Source organism: Corvus brachyrhynchos, unplaced genomic scaffold, assembly GCF_000691975.1.
Source record: "Corvus brachyrhynchos isolate BGI_N302 unplaced genomic scaffold, ASM69197v1 scaffold116, whole genome shotgun sequence".
NCBI classification, from domain to species: Eukaryota; Metazoa; Chordata; class Aves; order Passeriformes; family Corvidae; genus Corvus; species Corvus brachyrhynchos.
The window spans coordinates 12588702-12606964 of NW_008240221.1; the positions used below are offsets into that span (position 1 = coordinate 12588702).

An 18263-nucleotide genomic window follows, 5' to 3' on the forward strand; every position below is an offset into this window, starting at 1 on the left:
AAATAACTACTAGGCTTATTTTAAAAAATTGTGAAAAACAGGAATGCTAATGCCAAAATCTCCTCCTTCATCATTACGTGAGGATAGGAAAGAAAAATCTAACGTTATCCTTTTGCCACAAAATGCTCCTGCAATAATAAGCACAGAATATTTTTAACAAGCATCTTCAGCATGATAGTTTGCTTCTTTATAATTCTATTTAATAATGTTATTTAAATAACCCTTACTATATTGTAAAAATATTCATCTGCAAGATGCCAGATGGAGGAATTCACACTTTTTTAGTTGCTAGTATGTTTTGTTTTCTGCAAGACTGAGTTTGTAGGTATGTCTCTCTGCCTACAGAAAGTTACCATTCCAAACAAGGGAATAAGCACAAGAGATAAGAAAGGATTTATAAAGTTCAGGGTATCTGGGACACGTCTCCAGTAAGGAGAACAAACATAGTAATTATGTGTGTTTACTGAAAGTGCTAATAAGACATGTGTGTGTGGTCTTCTGAGCAATGCTGTGCTGTCCCCAAGCTGCTTCACTTCATCTCACACACATTGCAGTCATGAGGCCATTCAGGGAAGTGGAGTCTTTAATTCTCACATACTCAGAAATCCTCTAAAACGTTGTAATCCATAACACCTGGGACAAAAATCAACCCTCAGGAAATAACCTATTTCTGGCAAGTCCTGGGGCTTTTCCCTTCCAATTTCCTTCTAATTACAACCCTGGATCTTAAGAAGTTCTGGGTCGCACATACACCTGCTTCCCCAAAATCATTTGCTTTGGGAGTATTTCAGCAGTTTTCTTCATTAGGATCCAAAAGCTTGGAGTTAAGTGTTGCCAAGTCTGCTGAACTGGAGAGAGGTATCAACCATGCTGTGCCAAAAGCCTGGCAAAGTCTAGGCAGCTTTTACTTGGGGAAGAGGGAGTGTTGTTTTTGGAGGGGAAGGTTGGTTGTTTTTAAAGAAAACCTGCACACAAGGGGAAATAGCAGACGGGTATAAACTGTATCACAGACATGTAAGTGTACCAATGAGTCCCATTGGTAATGGCCACAAAGAACCTGGAAAGTCTGTTTAAATCATTATTGCAGCTTTTACTTATAGAAATGATGAGGCAATCCCAAGGTGAAGAAGATACACCAGTCTTACTTCAGCTGTTTTGAAAAGTCTTTGTAATACCCCAAAGATTTTCATCTTGGACATATGGAAACACTTAAATTCCAAGATACAGACTGGAAGTCAAGTATACAGTATCTGGAGAGCAGGAAAGCCAAGGAAAACAGAAAAGGGTATTTCTTTTTGTTAGCTGACTTCCACAGAACTGACTGCCTTTATGGAGCACAAAGAAGGTATTCCAATAAAATGTACAAATGGCTTTCCCTATTGTCTGAAATTTTAAAATAGTGTGCCCTCAATGAAAAAATACGGTGAACTTCTAAAAAAACATCTGTGTTCTTTCCCATCTATTCCCCTCTCTCCCACTAAGCAGCACCACATCTTTGCATAATTCAAGCAGAATTTACATGGAACGGGTTTGTCATGTGCTGTCCTATACCCGGCAAAGCTTAAACTGGAATTTGCTGGATAGTTGTTTTCTCCTCACCAGAAGATGTTGAGGTCTTTGTGCATCAAAAGCGGAGGGATGCTGCTTCGATGAGAGATCTCCCTGTGGATGAAGAGGATAATTCGGATGTACTGTAGCTGACTGAATGGACTGATGTTCAATTTAAAGTTCTTAGATTCCCTGATGATGGATTCCAAAGCACAGATATTTGAGACTGTCCTTTTTCTGAGAACTTCAGTGCTCGTCCAAGCAGATGACTGACAGAGAATGTATCCTTGCATGACAAATTGTTGAGAAGATATTGTGGTGTGTGCTTTAAGGTCATTTCCTCTGTTAAATTCACAAAAATATTTGGGTTTATTTCTGATTAGATTTAAACAGCAGGCTTATCTTGAACAACCAACCTCCATTCAGTACAGCAGATCTTTGTGAGCTCCAAAGGTGTATTTAATGTATTCAAGGTGTGGTGGTTTTTTTTCTCCCCTACCTATGTCTACACTTTGAGGTTGTTCTGTGCTAGCAATCTGGAAAAAAAATTCATCTTGAGAAAGACTGGTTAGTTTGCTGGATTTATGTCAGAGGAGAGCATGCCAGTCAGTAAAAAACAAACAAAAAACAAAAACCCCACACACAAGTACTGATTTTTTTTCCTCAATAAGTAGACAGAAAAACTCCCAAGTCCCCCTATCTCTTTTGTAATAATCTAATTTAATGGGAAGTCTACCTGAAGATTCCAATTCCAACTTCATTTTGCTTCTCTTTAAGGGTATGCATCCTATATAAGGACAGTGATGTTACAGAAAGGAAACACTTGTATTTTCAAATCACTACTAGCGACTCATTTTGTGTTTTAGTAAGACAGAAACGTATTTTGTTACTACAAAAAGAGTGTTTTTCAAAGTACAGAAGTTTAGAAAGGTAAAGAAAAGAAAATCTTGACACATTTAACATACCTTCAAAGTTTTACACAGAAGAGAAAGCCTCTACAGTAAAAGTACTAACATCATAATACTCACCAACACATTTTTCAGCCAGTTCTCCTAAGAAAGGATCTGACAATTTGGGGTTCCAATCCCTGGTATGAATTTGCAAAATGTGCTTTCGTGCCTGATTTAAAAAAAAAAAAAAGAAAAGAAAATGAGATTAAAAAAACTAGCAAGCCAAAACCATGTCATAGAAAAAAGTATTATTTATTCATGTGCATCTATAGTTACTTTACCTGCTTTTGATGTAACTGAGACACATAAAATAGAACTTAGCACTCAAAAGTCTCTGAAGAGCAAAGCTTTTCCCTTCTTTTTTAATTCCATATATAAGCAGTATTTGTTTCACCAGTTCCACATTTTAATTTCTGTTTAATCAACATTATTATACATGAACTGATCAAAACTTATGTTCTATTAGGAATTGTCATAGTTTTATAATTTCATTTTTAATTACTGCACCTATGGTTAACAGGTTCTACTGTCAAAGGCCTCACCAATTAATGTATTGCTGAGTAGCACAGCACATAAACATGAATCCCAAAACGATTCCAGCTAAAAGTTCTATAAAATCCAAATACATCTATCCAGAAAGAAAATAAAATTAATTCTAAGTATAAATTCATGAAGTATTATGGCGGAGTTTATGTAAGTTTAGAATAAAGAACTGAAATGTTTCTGTTGTCAACATTGTAAAATCTGGCTGTGCATCTAACATTTTTTACGTGCTTAGAAGTCGACAAGATTTAAAGTTATTTTCCTTTACCATAAGTTTCAAGCCCCAAATAGGGTTCATTATACCAATCCATAGTTTTTAGATAAGCAATTCAGTTTATTGTGAATAATTTACCTCTGTTTAGTTTTAGCTATATCCTGAAGATGTGAAGCTCAATACAACTTTATGTATATAATCTGTTTGTACTAAAAATATCTTACTAAAATTAAACATTCTTACAAGCAAGAATAAATATTTTTATTTCATAAGCTTGGCTGTCAGGCATTCAAATGTTTAATATACTAAAGATGCTGATTAATAAATCTCCTTTCCAGGTTTTACCTTCTTGTCAGGCAAGTTGAAAAGAAACTCCCTGTCAAAGCGACCAGGTCTCCTGAGTGCAGGATCTATAGAATCCAGTCTGTTTGTAGCACCAATTACAACTATTTCACCTCTATTATCCAGTCCATCCATGAGGGCAAGAAGAGTAGACACTATAGAGCTAAAAGAGAGTTTTCAGAATAAGAAAGTATAGGGAACACTGCAAGAACTTTTGCATTTTCAAAAGCAACATTAGTAAGTTCAAAAGAAAAAAAGCTAAGCTACAAACAGGTGCACAACAGTTTCAAGTCTCATATGTTCCACTGACCTCCTGGTCTGCTGGCCCCAAATTTCTGTCCTATTTCTCTCAGCAGAGATGGACACATAGATACTACCACCTATAGAATGACAGGTACAAGTGTGCTGCCAAACAGAGCCCAAAACCCAGAACCAAAACTGAGATTGAAAGCAGCTATGAAGAATTTCAGCCAGCAGCAAACATTTTGTAAAAAATGTTTTAAAAAATGACACTATAGCAACACAAGACATGTTTGTACATCACACCATCTAGAATCAAAATCACAGGTGAGTTCAGTTCATTGATAGAACATTACAGTTCATCATGTTAGAATAAAATTTTTCAACTGGTTATTCTATTGGGCTGGTAACAGATAATCTGTTTACATCACAAAACAGCAAACCAAGGAATGGCTGTGGAAATCTTGCAGTCAATAATGTGGCTCAAGGGTAATTGTCACTGCAATTCAATTCCCAGCAAATTACAGTTTGCCAGAAGGACTGAAAAGATGACTTTCAACACCAGAAAACCAATCTGTCCTTTCTAGTGTAAGTGGGCTTCAGAAAAAGTAAAAACCTTTCCTGGGAAATGAGTAAAATTACATTTAAGAGTTTACCTAGATAAGGTACCCTATACAAAGATAAAGGCAGCATAGAAGAAATATTACCTGTGAATCTGATCTTGTCTGCTAGAACGAACTGGAGCCAAGCCATCTATTTCATCAAAAAAGATTATAGAGGGTCTCATCAAGTATGCCTGGTATGCAATATATAAAACAAAAATTGAATTCACTGTTAATTCCTGATTTATCCATCAACACTGAAAACTGGTTTCACTAGAAAGCATTAACATGCTAAACTAACACACATACTGAGACATCTTTGTTAAAAAGTGTAAAGTCTGAAATGAAAACTGAATTTCCAATTCAGCAGTGTTTCAAAGCAAAGCTGAGTGCAGTCTGCTTCGAGTAAGCAAGATGGCACCAGTGTACCAGTTTTACTGGGTGCTGCACAGGTTAAAGCAAACACACACCTTCCAGTCAGTTAGAGAGAACATGATCTTATCTGCTCACAATCTGTTTGTTTAGACATCTCTATCTGACAGCTACTCTTCTTTGAGCTACTGCATTTTACTGCTTTGTGTGATTCTCTGTTCTGTCCAATCTCTTCTAAGCCAAAAAAGAACATTAAAATAGACACACAACCAACGCAGTCATGCAGTTCCCCCTGTAGCATTTATTTTGAACATGCCAGTCAAACTCAAACTCATTGACTGATTTTTTTTTCCCCAATTTTTACCCAAACTACTTTGCTTCTTTAATGGACAAGTCAAGAGACTTCTTTCTCTAAGTTTCCAGAGAAAGAAAAACTACTCAGAATTCCTCTATTCTTATTGTCTAAGTATGCCATTTGGTAAAATCCTGCTTAATTTATGAAAATGTAGTTATTTGTTTCAATTGCAAATACCTTTGGCTACCTAAACCACAAAATACAACATACAGAGAAATCATATGAAAAAAACGTATTTTGTTCTAACCTGATCGAAAAGGAGTCGAAGCTGACGTTCAGATTCACCAACCCACTTACTGAGACAGTCTGCTCCTTTCCTCATAAAGAAAGCCACCTTTTTGTCTCCTTGACTGCATTCATTAGCTAGAGCTCTAGCTACCAAGGTTTTACCTGTTCCAGGAGGACCATAGAATAAACAGCCCCTGAAGATAAATGGATCAACACAGTCACAAACTTATTTTACGTCTCCTGAAAAACTCCAAGTCAAATTTTAAAATGAAGACAGGGAGCCTGGAGAAGAAAGACTTAAGATCTCGTATTATTATTTTGTGTATTAGCATGACTTCATAAAATCTAAGATTGTTTTATGCTTTCAAATCAGTAAAACTTTGATCTGTAAAGAACATTAATCAAAGGCATATTAAGTTTCCAAAGTCTTCTTTTACATTAGTTAAATACCACCTCTTCAAATATTAGAAGTTAGGTAACACTTTAATCAGCGTTTGTTACTTCTTTGGAATGAAGTAATTAAGTGACAAAAATATCCCCACAATGTCAATTTACTTAGATACCATGTATCCATTTAAATCACACAGCAAGATAACTGATTAATAAATATTAAAATCACAGTATAATATTACTGAGAAAAACATCAGCATTTTGCTTGATCTAGTAAAATATTTAATAACATAATGGGAAAAAAAGGCAAGGTACTACTAAATAGAACACATGAGAATTCTTTCTTTAACCAAATCACAAAGTTTACTGTCCTACCACAAGAAAAATAAACTAGATTTTTTTAACTCTTCATCCCGCTTATTACATATTCTGAGACAAGTGGAGTAGCAAACACATAAATCTATTTGAACTGTAAAACCCTTCAGGGCAAGAATCAATCTCCTATGTGTTTTCAATTCTTCAGCGCTTAATAAAAAAATGCAACAGTAAGAGTACATACACCTACCTTGGTGGCTGAATTTTGAATTTTTCAAATATTTCTGGATAGAGAAGAGGAAACACTACCATTTCCTTAAGTGCAAGGATATGATGGCTCAATCCCCCTATACTATCAAAACACACCTTAGGGGAAAAAAAAGCATACAAAGTTTATATTGTAACAGTGTTCCACAAGAGCACCTTTATTTATAAAACATTTGAAAACAAATTAGAAAAAATACTGCATTGACCAACAGGAATTCCCTGAATTTTTGAAGTGTGAAAAAAACAGTTGAGAAAGTCATCTCTTGGCTGCCCACAGGAGGTTTATCTGGTTTGCAAGTTAACTGTGCCAGGGACGCCTGGACATCTACAAAGATCCAGCCTGAGTCCCAGAGCAAATGCTTTGTAGTCCAAAAAACACAGACAAAAGCTTTGGTAACAATAAAATAAAATAAAATAAAATAAAATAAAATAAAATAAAAAATATCAGTGAGCTTTTTATGAATTTACTTCAAACTCAATAAGAGGCTGTGGTCAATTCTGCTTATGCATAACTGAGGGAAGGAAGATAAAAAGCTCTAACAAAACCTACCGATTTATCAACAATCATAGGGTCAACATCAGCCAAACTTGCCCCAACTTTCACACGTTCTCGAAGGATTCCACTAGCTAAGTCTTCTGCTCTGAAGTTTAAAGGCAGGCACCTGTTCAACAACAAACACCAAACAAATACAGTTCTTTTTTCACTGCTTGGAGGAGAAGAACCAAGAGATTAAATGCCTTTTACTACATAAAGAGATAACCTTCCCAGATTGGTAAACAAAACTAATCTATTTTTTTGTGGCAATCATGGTTACGTATCTGGAAGTTCCTTAATATAGTTTTATGTTTCCATACACATATTTCAATCTGAAGAACCAGGCTGGACAGATTATTTTGATTAAACACAGATGAAACAGTATTTCCTTCCTTTAAGCCCCTACACAGATATTACATCAGGCCAACTACACAGGTAAAGGGAGGAAGAAAGGTACCAGTAAGGCACAGGTTACACTCAGAACTACACTTCTGGTACATTGCTTGAATTCCTTGTGATCGAAAAGGGAGCAATGTGGCAGACAGGAAGAGACGGAAAAAAGCTGAGGAAAATTTTATTTCCTGCGGAATTTTCCTACTTAGGTATCTGTGGAGGTGAATAGATTTACTTACAGATCTTCCACTTTTAGATTACTGCTAAATACATGTAAGGTCAAAAAAATAGGCACTGGGTGTGTAGAACGCATGAACTGTTACACAAGAGGAAGAGGGAAGAGCTGGGAGTACAACTGAATTAACTGGGACCAAGTTACACCGATGATAATATTTTAACCAACAGGAGTTATCTTTTATAACCCAACTGAATCAAACAGCTATTCCTGTATTTCCATCTTTTTATCACTAGTATTAATTAATCTACTCATAAGACTCCAAAATCTGTATTAATAAATAACCAGCACTCCTCCTAAACCATGTCTGCAGGTAATTACAGGCAGAATCAAAAGTCTCCAGAACTCATAAAACATTACAGTCTAGTTCTGTTTATTTTCTGATAAATAATAAAATCAAACCATTCTAAAGACCAAGGATGTTCTGATACCTATTTCTTGCTCTGGCTATGCTTTTAGATTTTCTTCTTTCAAAACGTTCTTCATCTGAAGAGGTTGTATCGCTGCTGTGAATGGCGTGCTTCTTTCTCCTATGGAAGTGGCAAAACAAACAGAAAACTCAGTCTTTTTTGGAGTAGAATGCCATATTTTGGTCCTTCTATAAAAATGAAACTGAAATGGCAAGAACAGTACTGATCAGTAAGTAGTGTAAGTACTGAGATGCCTGCAAATTCTAGCTTCATTAAGTATCAAAATAATCTGAGAGGGGAACAACAGCTCTTACTGCCACAGCGATTATCTGATTTCAACATGAACATTACTAGGACAGTAGAGCCCCATAAGAAGTGTGGTCCAGTCCACGTCACCTCAGCACTGTGATTTGAATATTCAATCAATAAGCTGCAACTGTACTTAGGAAAGCTTCCAACCACTTTAGGCACCTCTAACATAACAGACATACCAAGATCTCCTTACTCAGTTTGGTTTTTCCTTTAAATATTCTTTGAAAAAATTCCATACTTCACAAAGTATATAGTCTCTTTTTATGAGGTTATTAATTCTGAATAGCAGAACAGACCCTCAAAATACCTGTACTTCTGATCTGAATCCATGTAAAATTACTATCCAAAGTCTCAATGAATCATTTCTTATTTAAGTATGACAGTGTTTCAGAAAACTGAGTATTTCAGAAATACAACAGAATGTACATTAAATCGTCTGTACAAAAAGGTGTTGAGTTTGATATTGGTTTGGAAAATTCAGCACTTTCTTGCATGAAGAAGTTGGCTACTAGTAAAAAGTCTTCAATTTTAAGTGAATATAGTGAGTTGCATCATCTGTATGAACATGATAATGCACTGAATTAACTTGTTTTTGCCAATGGATAACATGGTCTATCAGTTTTACTGTTCAATGACCAAAAATGAGATACATTTCAAAATATATCAAAGAGAGTATCACGCAATTGGGAAGACTTTTTATGACAGTGCCTTGACAAGAAGGGATAAAATGAGGGCTGAGTAATGAGCAGGCTAAAACTGAAGGGGTAATAACTTTCACACTCTTCATATATAAATAGTAAGTACAAGTCCAGAGATTATACAAAAAAAGTCACACAAGGAGAAAAAAAACAACTCTTATTTGTATTAAAAAGAAACTTTAGAATCCTAAGATTCAGCCACTACTTTATTTACTTTATGTATTTTCACTATGCCATTAAGTTAAGCAGTAAGACAAGAGTTTCAGCTATGACTAGTATTCATTTACTTGGATTCTGTTCGTGGACAGACTTGTCTTTTTGAAGTTTTTATTAAGTTTGTTTTTTAAAAAATGTTTTAAGCTGTAATCTCATCTGTTTTGTTACATAAAGCCTACCGACAGTTTCCAAGACAACTTGGTACATTCCAGACTTCTTTGACACAAAACATAAGAGTCAAAAATTATGCTTGCTAAATATTTTATTAAATTGTTGATAATTCTTGGATGGAATTTGAACTGAAAGAAAACAAAAAACATTAACCTGTTTTGCTCAGTTTTGTAGAACAGAAAGGGGATATTTGTTAAACTGATGTGCTGGATTTAAATATTAAATATACAGCCTTACAGAAAAAGCTACATTGTGCCATGCAGAATTCCTTCCAGTACTTGTGGCACACCTGTTTCCATTCTGTTTAGCACAAAGCTTCTACTGGGATTACGAAGTGCCATGACACTCCTGTTTGGATGCTGATCAGGGTCTGAACCTAGGATACAGTTCAAGACCCACTCACATGCATAAATGAACTGTGCAACTCACTCAGGAATGGTTCAAAAATCAAAAGCTACCAGAATGTACTAAAGGAAAGCAAACAAATTACATACCAAAAGACTGACATTTACCTGATATGGCTTCTTCTTGCAGGAGATCTGTGAATATCAAATAGTGTATTTTCTCTCTTTTTTTGATGAGCTGGCACTGTAACATCAATTACAAAAGAATTATAAACTAATCTAAATGCAGCACGTAAGTGCTAGATTATCACTTCATCAATAAGGTTATCACTGGTTTCTCCAAAAGCTTAAATTAAGGAAGTAATTGGGCAGGGGACTTTGTCACTATCACTGTACTTGGCTGGATGCAGCCATGGGAATTCCATCCTCACCCTTCTCAAATTATCAGAGCTGTGTCTGTCATGGCACAGAATGTAACTCATTCAGGGCACTAGCATTTTTAGTTTATTTGCAGGACATGAAACTCCATACAGAAACCTCTTCATAGCTGATAATATGGGACATTTTGAAATTTCTCTGAACAAATAAACCACAGCAGTCCTCTATCAGAGAAATCACATTCTATGATCCTGACTTGCAGAAATGGTTCAAAGCTCCATCAGGGCAAACTCAAACTTGACAGGAAGAAGCATTTCTTTACTGAGAGGGTGGTCCAACACTGGAACAGGCTTCCTAAAGAAGTGGTCGATGCCCCAAGCCTGTCATAAGAAGCATTTGGACAATGCCCTGAATAAAATGGTTTTGGTCAGCCCTGAAGCAGTCAGGCAGCTGGACTAGATGATCGCTGTAGATTCCTTCCAACTGAAATACTTTAAATTTCTCATCTGTGGTAACTGCTGCTATGCTATTTATCTGCAGTTATGAATTAGGCTTACTACTGAAGAAGAGAAGCAGGCATAACAGTAACTATTTTTTCTATGTAATCACCTAATTTAATAGATTGCTTTCTGCCAAGTATTTCTTGACTTAAACCCCATTCACCTCCAACCCTGAGCCCAGCAGAGTTCAATGAGGCAGCAATGCCACCACCACTGACAAACTGACAGACTGTGTCTCAGCAGTCCCATCCACGTGGTGAACCACAACAGGTCAGGATGGAAATCACAGAGTGCTGCTGCATCCCTGTTACTCGGTCAGGGGTGAAGAGTAGCCATCCAACTATTCCCTCCCCACATCCATGGTATTCCGCAGGTCAGAAGAGCAGAACAGCATGAGCACTGTCCGGTTCCTCACCTATTGGAGGGGCCTGGTATCTCTCAACAGTTTTTCTCTGTCTGAGATTATACGGCCGATCATTTTCTTCCCCCTCAGCTTCTTCGACTTCTATATCTCCGTCTTCTTCCTGAGACTCTGTTGGGGGGTAAAAATATTTTCAGAACACTTCCACTTCATGTCAGAGCTACTTTCATCCTAAAAAATTAACACTTTAATGGTCACTGAGAATTACTGCCTATATATTAATTAACACTAATTGGCAAATCACTGGAAATTTGAAGACCACAATAAATCTACAGCACATTGTTAAATTTCCTTCTAGTTTTTTACAGAAGATTCTGGAAAGGTAAAAGAAAAATAAATGTATTCAAAACAGCTCTAGCTGGAAAATACTTCAAACATCACTTCTATCTGCTGTATTTTTCCTTCAATAATATTCCCTCAAATTAAGGATAATGCATTTCTTTTCTTTTCCATAGGAGCCTCAATAAATCAAATATTTGACACAGCATGAAAAATAGTACAACTTTATGATTTACAGCATCATTTTTACACAAAGCAAAGGAACACAGAAATACACTTTATACACTTTGTGTATGAAGGCACAACCTAGGCCCATCTGTTAACAGGATCAGAATTTCCATCCATGCATCTCAGAACTAGGACTACATTCTTATTCATTGGGACACACCACACCTTCCACAGCAGTTTTAGTTAAAAACTGAGACTATGCTGAAACCTGTATGGATGCCTAAAGTTTAAGTCTGATTTCTTAAGGAGGCCAAGCACGATGCTGATCAGGCCATCAAAGTCAGCCACAATCCCCTCTTTCCCAGTAATTTTGGAACCTATTGACCAGTTTCACTCAGATTTTTAAAGGAAAGTACAATTTCAAATACAGCTGTGCCCTTACAAGCCTTCTAAAATGTCGATGGACAGAAAACAGACTTTAATTAATACCTTCCCCCAAAGGAAAGATGCAAGCCTAATTATTACAAATTCTTTCTGGTAATTGCCACTCAGCACAGGAGAAACATCAAGTCAGTTAGAACACACATAGTTGTAGACTACATTCATCACATCTTGGCTTACACCAGATTGTTACAGGGGATGTAAGGAAAGCTCCAGTGACTTAGTGTTATGAAAAATGGAAGGAAGGAAATGTAGTATACAAACATTTAGAAACCAGGCATTGTTCTGCTTTCTGTAGTGCAATATATTGCTACCTTATGTGAAGAAGTTTGTTTTGTAAGTATTTGAGACAAACCCCTACAATTTTTTACAACCCATACCTTCTTCTTCCCCTTCTGTGGACACTTCATGGTGGTTCTGAATCCCATAGCTATTTCTCCTCAGTGATTTCCTCCTCCTTTTCACTCGAGAATACATATCCATGTTTTCCTGGAATAAAATTCACATGCACTCCCATCAGCACTGTCCCATGTCACTCACAGTCTTAGTGCAGTAAGTAATGCTCCACACAATCCCTAGCCCTCAAGTGTTTTTCCAGCAGAGCTCTCCACAGGTAGACTACAAAAGCACTCATTTAACAGTGCTAAAGTAAGTCTCTCAGGCAGAACCTAGTCCATCTAATACAGAGTAACATCAGTATCAAGCCATTTTCATGAAAAAAGATGATGATAGTCCCTGGTCCTGTTTCCAAGCTACCAGAGTATGCTTCAAACCAAAGAAGAACCACCACAGCACAGCATGACAGCATGACTGAATTTGTCAATAAAGAAAACATAATGTCGTGTATATCCATTAATTTAGTTCTGAATTTTAGTTATCAAAGTTTAGTTTATCAAGTTTAATGGTATACACTGAAGAAAATCAGAAACCTTTAGACAGAGCTACAGACAAATGTATGGTGTTTGCAAAAACAAACATGCTCTGCCTTGGTATGCCTTTTATCCAAGAGCTCAGAAACTCTGCACTTACGAATTCTGTATCTGTCCACATCCGTAGCCGCTCTACCTCCCCAGATCGCCTGTTCCTCCTGATGTTAATATTATCCATTTCCTGTAGGACAGCTTCAGCAGTACTAAAATATATGCAACAGTTAACACACACAAAAAAGTCAAAACAGTAACATGCAGAACTTTTGACATAGCATCCAACATCTTAAGTTGTCTATCAATTAACTACAAACCCAACCATAATAAAACTGAACGAATATAAACTAAGAAGTATGTAAAAGAAGAAATGCTGATGCTATTAAAGTTTGGGGTTCAAATTAGACAGTAGCATTTTAAAAGACTTTTTAAAAAATTTTGCTCAGTATAAATTGTAGCATATATATTTGCAACTGCTTAGACATAAGATTAGGTGTCAGGTAAGATTAAATTTGCAAAATAAGAAAGCAAAGCTTTTTACCTACAATTATAATACTGGGAATGCAATTAATGCCTCCACCCCATAAGCTTTACAGTTTCTTACCATGGCCTCAGAAAGACACTAGAACATAAAGGATTTTCTTTTTGTTAAATCAGTAACATCTAGAATCTCGTTGTTCCGAATTTGACCTCACTACCATTCCTCATCTACTATTTAATTAGTCAGCATTTTCATTTTCTCGAGTATTTGTAAACAGCTGTCAAAACAATGGCGGTATATAAGCAATAACCCTGGCCAAGATGCTTCACTGCTAAGGAAGAGAACGACACAGTACTAGCCAGGCCAAGTGAATTATTTGGCCACCTGTCCTGAAGACCATGTTACTGCTCTCCATGGTGATAAGAGTAGCTTTCAACTGGAATTTTACTATATTTGTATAATATTTGTAAGACAGAAACTTTCATTTCCTTTTCTTCAAGCTGTTTAAAAGTAAATCTAAAGGGTGAAAGCCTGCCTAGAAAGAAGACAGTGGAAGTTCTGGTGATATAAGTCAGTAAAGTCACAATTTCATTATGAGAGCTCCTCTCAATTTTAAACAATTCTTTCAAAATATCTGTGATGTGTGACAGAACCATTTCAAGTAAAATCATGCTGCAGTTTGCTACCAAAGAAAATAGGGTTGAAAGGGACCTGGAAAAGTCTAAGTGCTCTGCCAGGCAAGAGCACACTACAGAATGCCTAAATAGTTCTTGACAGACTTTTGTCTAACCTGTTCTTAAAAACCTCCAATGATTATGGGACACACTGTTATCAGTATAAGCTCATATAGAGACTTCAGTACCATGATCTTATCAAATTACAACCTTCATGGTAGACTTTTTCCTACTGTTGATGAAGAGAGGGAGATTCAACTGCAACTAGAAAAATAAATGTAACTCAATGTAAGTTTGCAAACTGATACCAAATAGTTACTGAGTAAGATGAAAAAGAAAATTAAATTAAAGATTCAACAGAATACATTTAACAATAAAGATAATACTTGACAATTAAATGCTTATGTTTAAATCATTTTACAGCACTAGAGAGAGCAGTCTCTCACAGATGTGACTGTTAAAACCTGTTTTACAGGTGGGAAAATCAGGACATATTAAGTGACCTGCCCAAGGCTAGAGAGAAATAGTATTTCAAAAATAAGCATTTCTGGCTCCCATTCCTATGCTCAGACCAGACCATGCCTCCCTGTCTGACCTACTTTGTCTGCACAGTAAATGTCAAAAAGTGACACCCACCCTATGTGAATTATTAACAAATGGTAAAAAACAAAAACAAAAGAAAGCTACAAACTTTTGATATTTTATGATCAAAATCATACAAGCAAAATCTAGAATGCTTCCAAGCACTGCTGCTAATCACCAATTTACATGACATTTAAGGTATCACTACATAAACAGGTTACCAAGAAACAAACTAGGGTGTGGATTTACAGCACTCAGGCACTCTCCAGTAACTGCCAACATACAGCCTTATCCAGGTGTAAACACAGAGTAACTTACTCTTCAATGGAAGCCTGGGAAGCTGCTCTGCATTTAGAGCATGCATGCCATGGCAGCCACAGCACAGACCCAGCTGTAACTCAAACCACAATCTAGCTTGTCTCAATGCATCCCCACAGTAAAACACAGACATGGCACTGGAACACAGGGGTTTCTAATTTTAAAAAATCATTAAGGTGCTTGGTGAATACAACTGTAGTATCCCCACATACCTGTTTACTAGCTGATCAAACAATAAACTCTGATTCAAAGTTTCAAATCTGTTTTTCCTGGACCGACAACTTTTTCTGACTTCTATATCTCCGTTTATGCAAGCATGGTCCCCATCTCCCTTTTTTTCCCCTCGAAGGGGGTGGCTTTTGAGAGCTAAGAGAAATTTGTATTACTACTTCAAAATGCAGAAAACAACATTTTCACAAACAAGAATTAGTAAGAGAATACTTAGCAAGGACAATAAACCAAAAGTTATTAAGCACAGTATGAGCTAAAGAACTGTATTTTTTTATTCCTAAAGAAGTTATTTTAAAAGTTATTTCTGCATATTCAAGCTTATTTCCTTAGATGATAATCTTATTTTATGATGAAAATTTGGCATTCAGTTAAGCATTCAATATTTTTACGTTAACATCAACACTAAAATGCACATTTGGCCCGCAGTTTCAATTCTTAAGTCTTTCAAATACAGTATCAAAAGGTCAGATACAACATATTGACTTCACAAGCAAATCTACACCAGCTACTTTGTACGCTGCCAAACAAAGAGATCCCACTGCTGATTGTTCCTTAGGCACCAGAATAAATAATAAAGTACCAAATATGCTTAATGAAATAACACTTTACATAGAGTCAACACAGAACTAAACAAGACAGAACTGATGAAAAAGGGACACATAAGACCAAGTGGGTTTAGCTGAGATAAGCAATGAAATGGCAAGTTTGTAAGGTACAAGCTTTTAGGAAGACTGTTCAAGGTAGCAGGAGCTGCAGACAAGGCAGGTCTCTCTAAAGCAATAGCAGAGTCAAGTAATGTTAAGAACCACAGAAGGCCAAATTTCAGATGAGCAAAGAGAGTAGGTAAATTAAAGAGACCAACTAGGAGAGGAAGGCCAAAATTAGTTCATAACAGTAATTTGGGAATTAAGGAAAACACTGAGATCATGGCCAAGAGGTCTGAATTGAGAAGAGAAATGGATTTTCATCTAAAAATGTTCCCCATATCCACAAAGAGTATCCAAGATGGTGACAGGAGAAAACTGAGTCAAAACATTAACTTTTCTGGTCAAAATGGTCAAAGTAATCAGTAAAACTATCAAAAACATATGTCACTGAAAATTGTTGACATAAAACTGTTTAATGTGAAAGTTGATACAAAAAGGTTTGCTATAATTCACTTACATAAGCTACGTCCATTTGGTAGTGTAGCACCAGGCTGAGAAGTTAACCTAGGAAACAATCAGACACACAAATCACATTAACATTCCTTAGGTCAAGCAGAAGACACAGCGAAAATAAAACTTTGACTGTAAAATGCTCCATGATACTCTGATTTCAAAACCTTTGCGAGACGTAGCCTTGGAAGAGTCTGCTTCATGCCCAACACCTTAGTGAAAACAAAACTGCTCAATACCAATTATATGAATCCCCCCAACTGTCAAAGCATCTCTTTGATTAATCTCCCTCATCTTTCCTCATGCCCTTGTCCTGTTAACTCTCCCCTTAAATTTCAGAACAGAACCTTGGTACAGCTCTCCAAAGGCAACCATCATTCCAACACCTCAGATAAACCAATAGAAGTAACAAAACTTTTGGGAAAAGTCTTAGTGACTCAAGATCACTGTTTAGCGCAGCGCTTTGGATTTTGGCAGAAACAACAAAAACTGCAGATGCAAAGACATGTTGCGGTGGGTTCTAAATGAGCAACAATATGATTTTCAGCACCCTGGCCAAATTTCATTTGACACAATGATCTAAATTCTCCTGGCTGTATTAAATATTTCTTTTGGTATATTGACATTTCTAGGAGGTCCAGTACAACTCTACTCTTATAAACAAAAGAAACAGAAGGTGCACGAGTTTCAATACATTCCCAATGACCATGGCACATTAATATGATAGATTTAATTCATTCTGTTTTTAAAGAGCAAAATAAACAAAAGAGGTCTATTTTGAGATTTACAAAGCTTTTAAGCAAACTTCATCCTAGCAGTCCAGTAGTGATTTAGAGTCACTCTTATATTATACAAAGCATTACAAGAATGATTTTGACATGTACATAAATATGAAATACATATCTACAAAAGAATCAGTATCAACTGAAAGTTTGTGGATCAGGAACATACTGTGTACACTGTCTCATAATTACTTGTAATCATGTGAAGAACCTTATGAACACAAGAATGCTTTGTAAAATACTATTAAATCAGAGTTATAAAATAAAATTAATCACTTCAGCTTCAAGTTACAAAAATGTGGCAGGACTGAGGCTATATTCAGTAAAATTTACTTACTAGGCTGAACAACAATAGAAATAAACTTGACCGTTATCCATTCCCTAAAGATGGTAACACTGATTCCCTAATTAAAACGTCAAAAAGCTTGAGTACATAAAAATACCAATTACATTACTAAATCCGGATGCATCAAGAACCTAACATTCAGACAGCATCTCAAATAAAATTACTTTCTATTTTTTGCACAAATATGCATAGAAAGGAAATAGAGATGAGAGAATTGATGTAATCCACATTCCTGGAGTCTTAAACTGAAGAAAATGGTGTGAAAATAACATGCTTCAGAAGTACACTCCTGAGCTGCAGCTGACTGCAGAAGTAGTGTAAGTGGGATAACAAAACAGGAAAAACTGGTATGAGTTCCTTCTTCTCCTGGCATCAATTACCTGGACTGTCCAGCTGAGATGCTCCATTCCTCTCGCTGCCCAGTACTGCGTGATTTTGATTTGTCTTTGCACACAGGATCAGCATGTTTTGAGGTACGTTTGGCAGGAGGAGATATGTGGCTATCACTCAAACTAGCATCACTACCTTCATCTTTCTGAAAAGAAAAAAAGCATCAGATCATACTTAATTGGCTCATTTGCCGATATCCTTACAGGAAAAGGGTAAACTTCAGCTTAGTAAAAGGAAAGTCTCTCTCAAACTCTTAGTGACCAACCTGTGTAAAATGTTAAAAGTGTTAATTCTGAAAACATTAACAGAAACTATGAAAATATTTAATTTCAAATATTAAACTTCTATAATAGTTTTTCTGTATTTCTGAACAAGTATTGTTTCTATAACCCATTGTATTTTTTGTATCATAATATGACACTGCTATTTTCACCTTACTTGCAAAAGAGCTAGTAATGCCATAAGGAGAGAAAACAACTGAGGAAAATTAAGATACTTAAAAACACAGCAAT

General features: G+C 36.1%; 1 protein-coding gene across 2 annotated transcripts in view; it reads right to left on the minus strand.

Moving 5' to 3' along the window:
* ATAD2B (ATPase family, AAA domain containing 2B) overlaps positions 1-17896 on the minus strand; it is a 59565-nt gene extending 41669 nt beyond the window's left edge. For both annotated transcript variants that reach the window (XM_017745016.1, XM_017745015.1), the window contains exons 1-14: positions 17742-17896; positions 16241-16287; positions 15058-15211; positions 12897-12999; positions 12248-12356; positions 10974-11090; positions 9849-9924; positions 7961-8059; positions 6917-7028; positions 6350-6465; positions 5414-5588; positions 4545-4633; positions 3601-3760; positions 2577-2667 (exon numbers count right to left, since the gene is read on the minus strand). In XM_017745016.1, the coding sequence (XP_017600505.1) occupies positions 2577-2667; positions 3601-3760; positions 4545-4633; positions 5414-5588; positions 6350-6465; positions 6917-7028; positions 7961-8059; positions 9849-9924; positions 10974-11090; positions 12248-12356; positions 12897-12974 (1222 nt within the window). In that variant the 5' untranslated portion in view covers positions 12975-12999; positions 15058-15211; positions 16241-16287; positions 17742-17896. The remainder of the gene's footprint in view (positions 1-2576; positions 2668-3600; positions 3761-4544; positions 4634-5413; positions 5589-6349; positions 6466-6916; positions 7029-7960; positions 8060-9848; positions 9925-10973; positions 11091-12247; positions 12357-12896; positions 13000-15057; positions 15212-16240; positions 16288-17741) is intronic.
* Between the last annotated feature and the right edge of the window lie 367 nt (positions 17897-18263).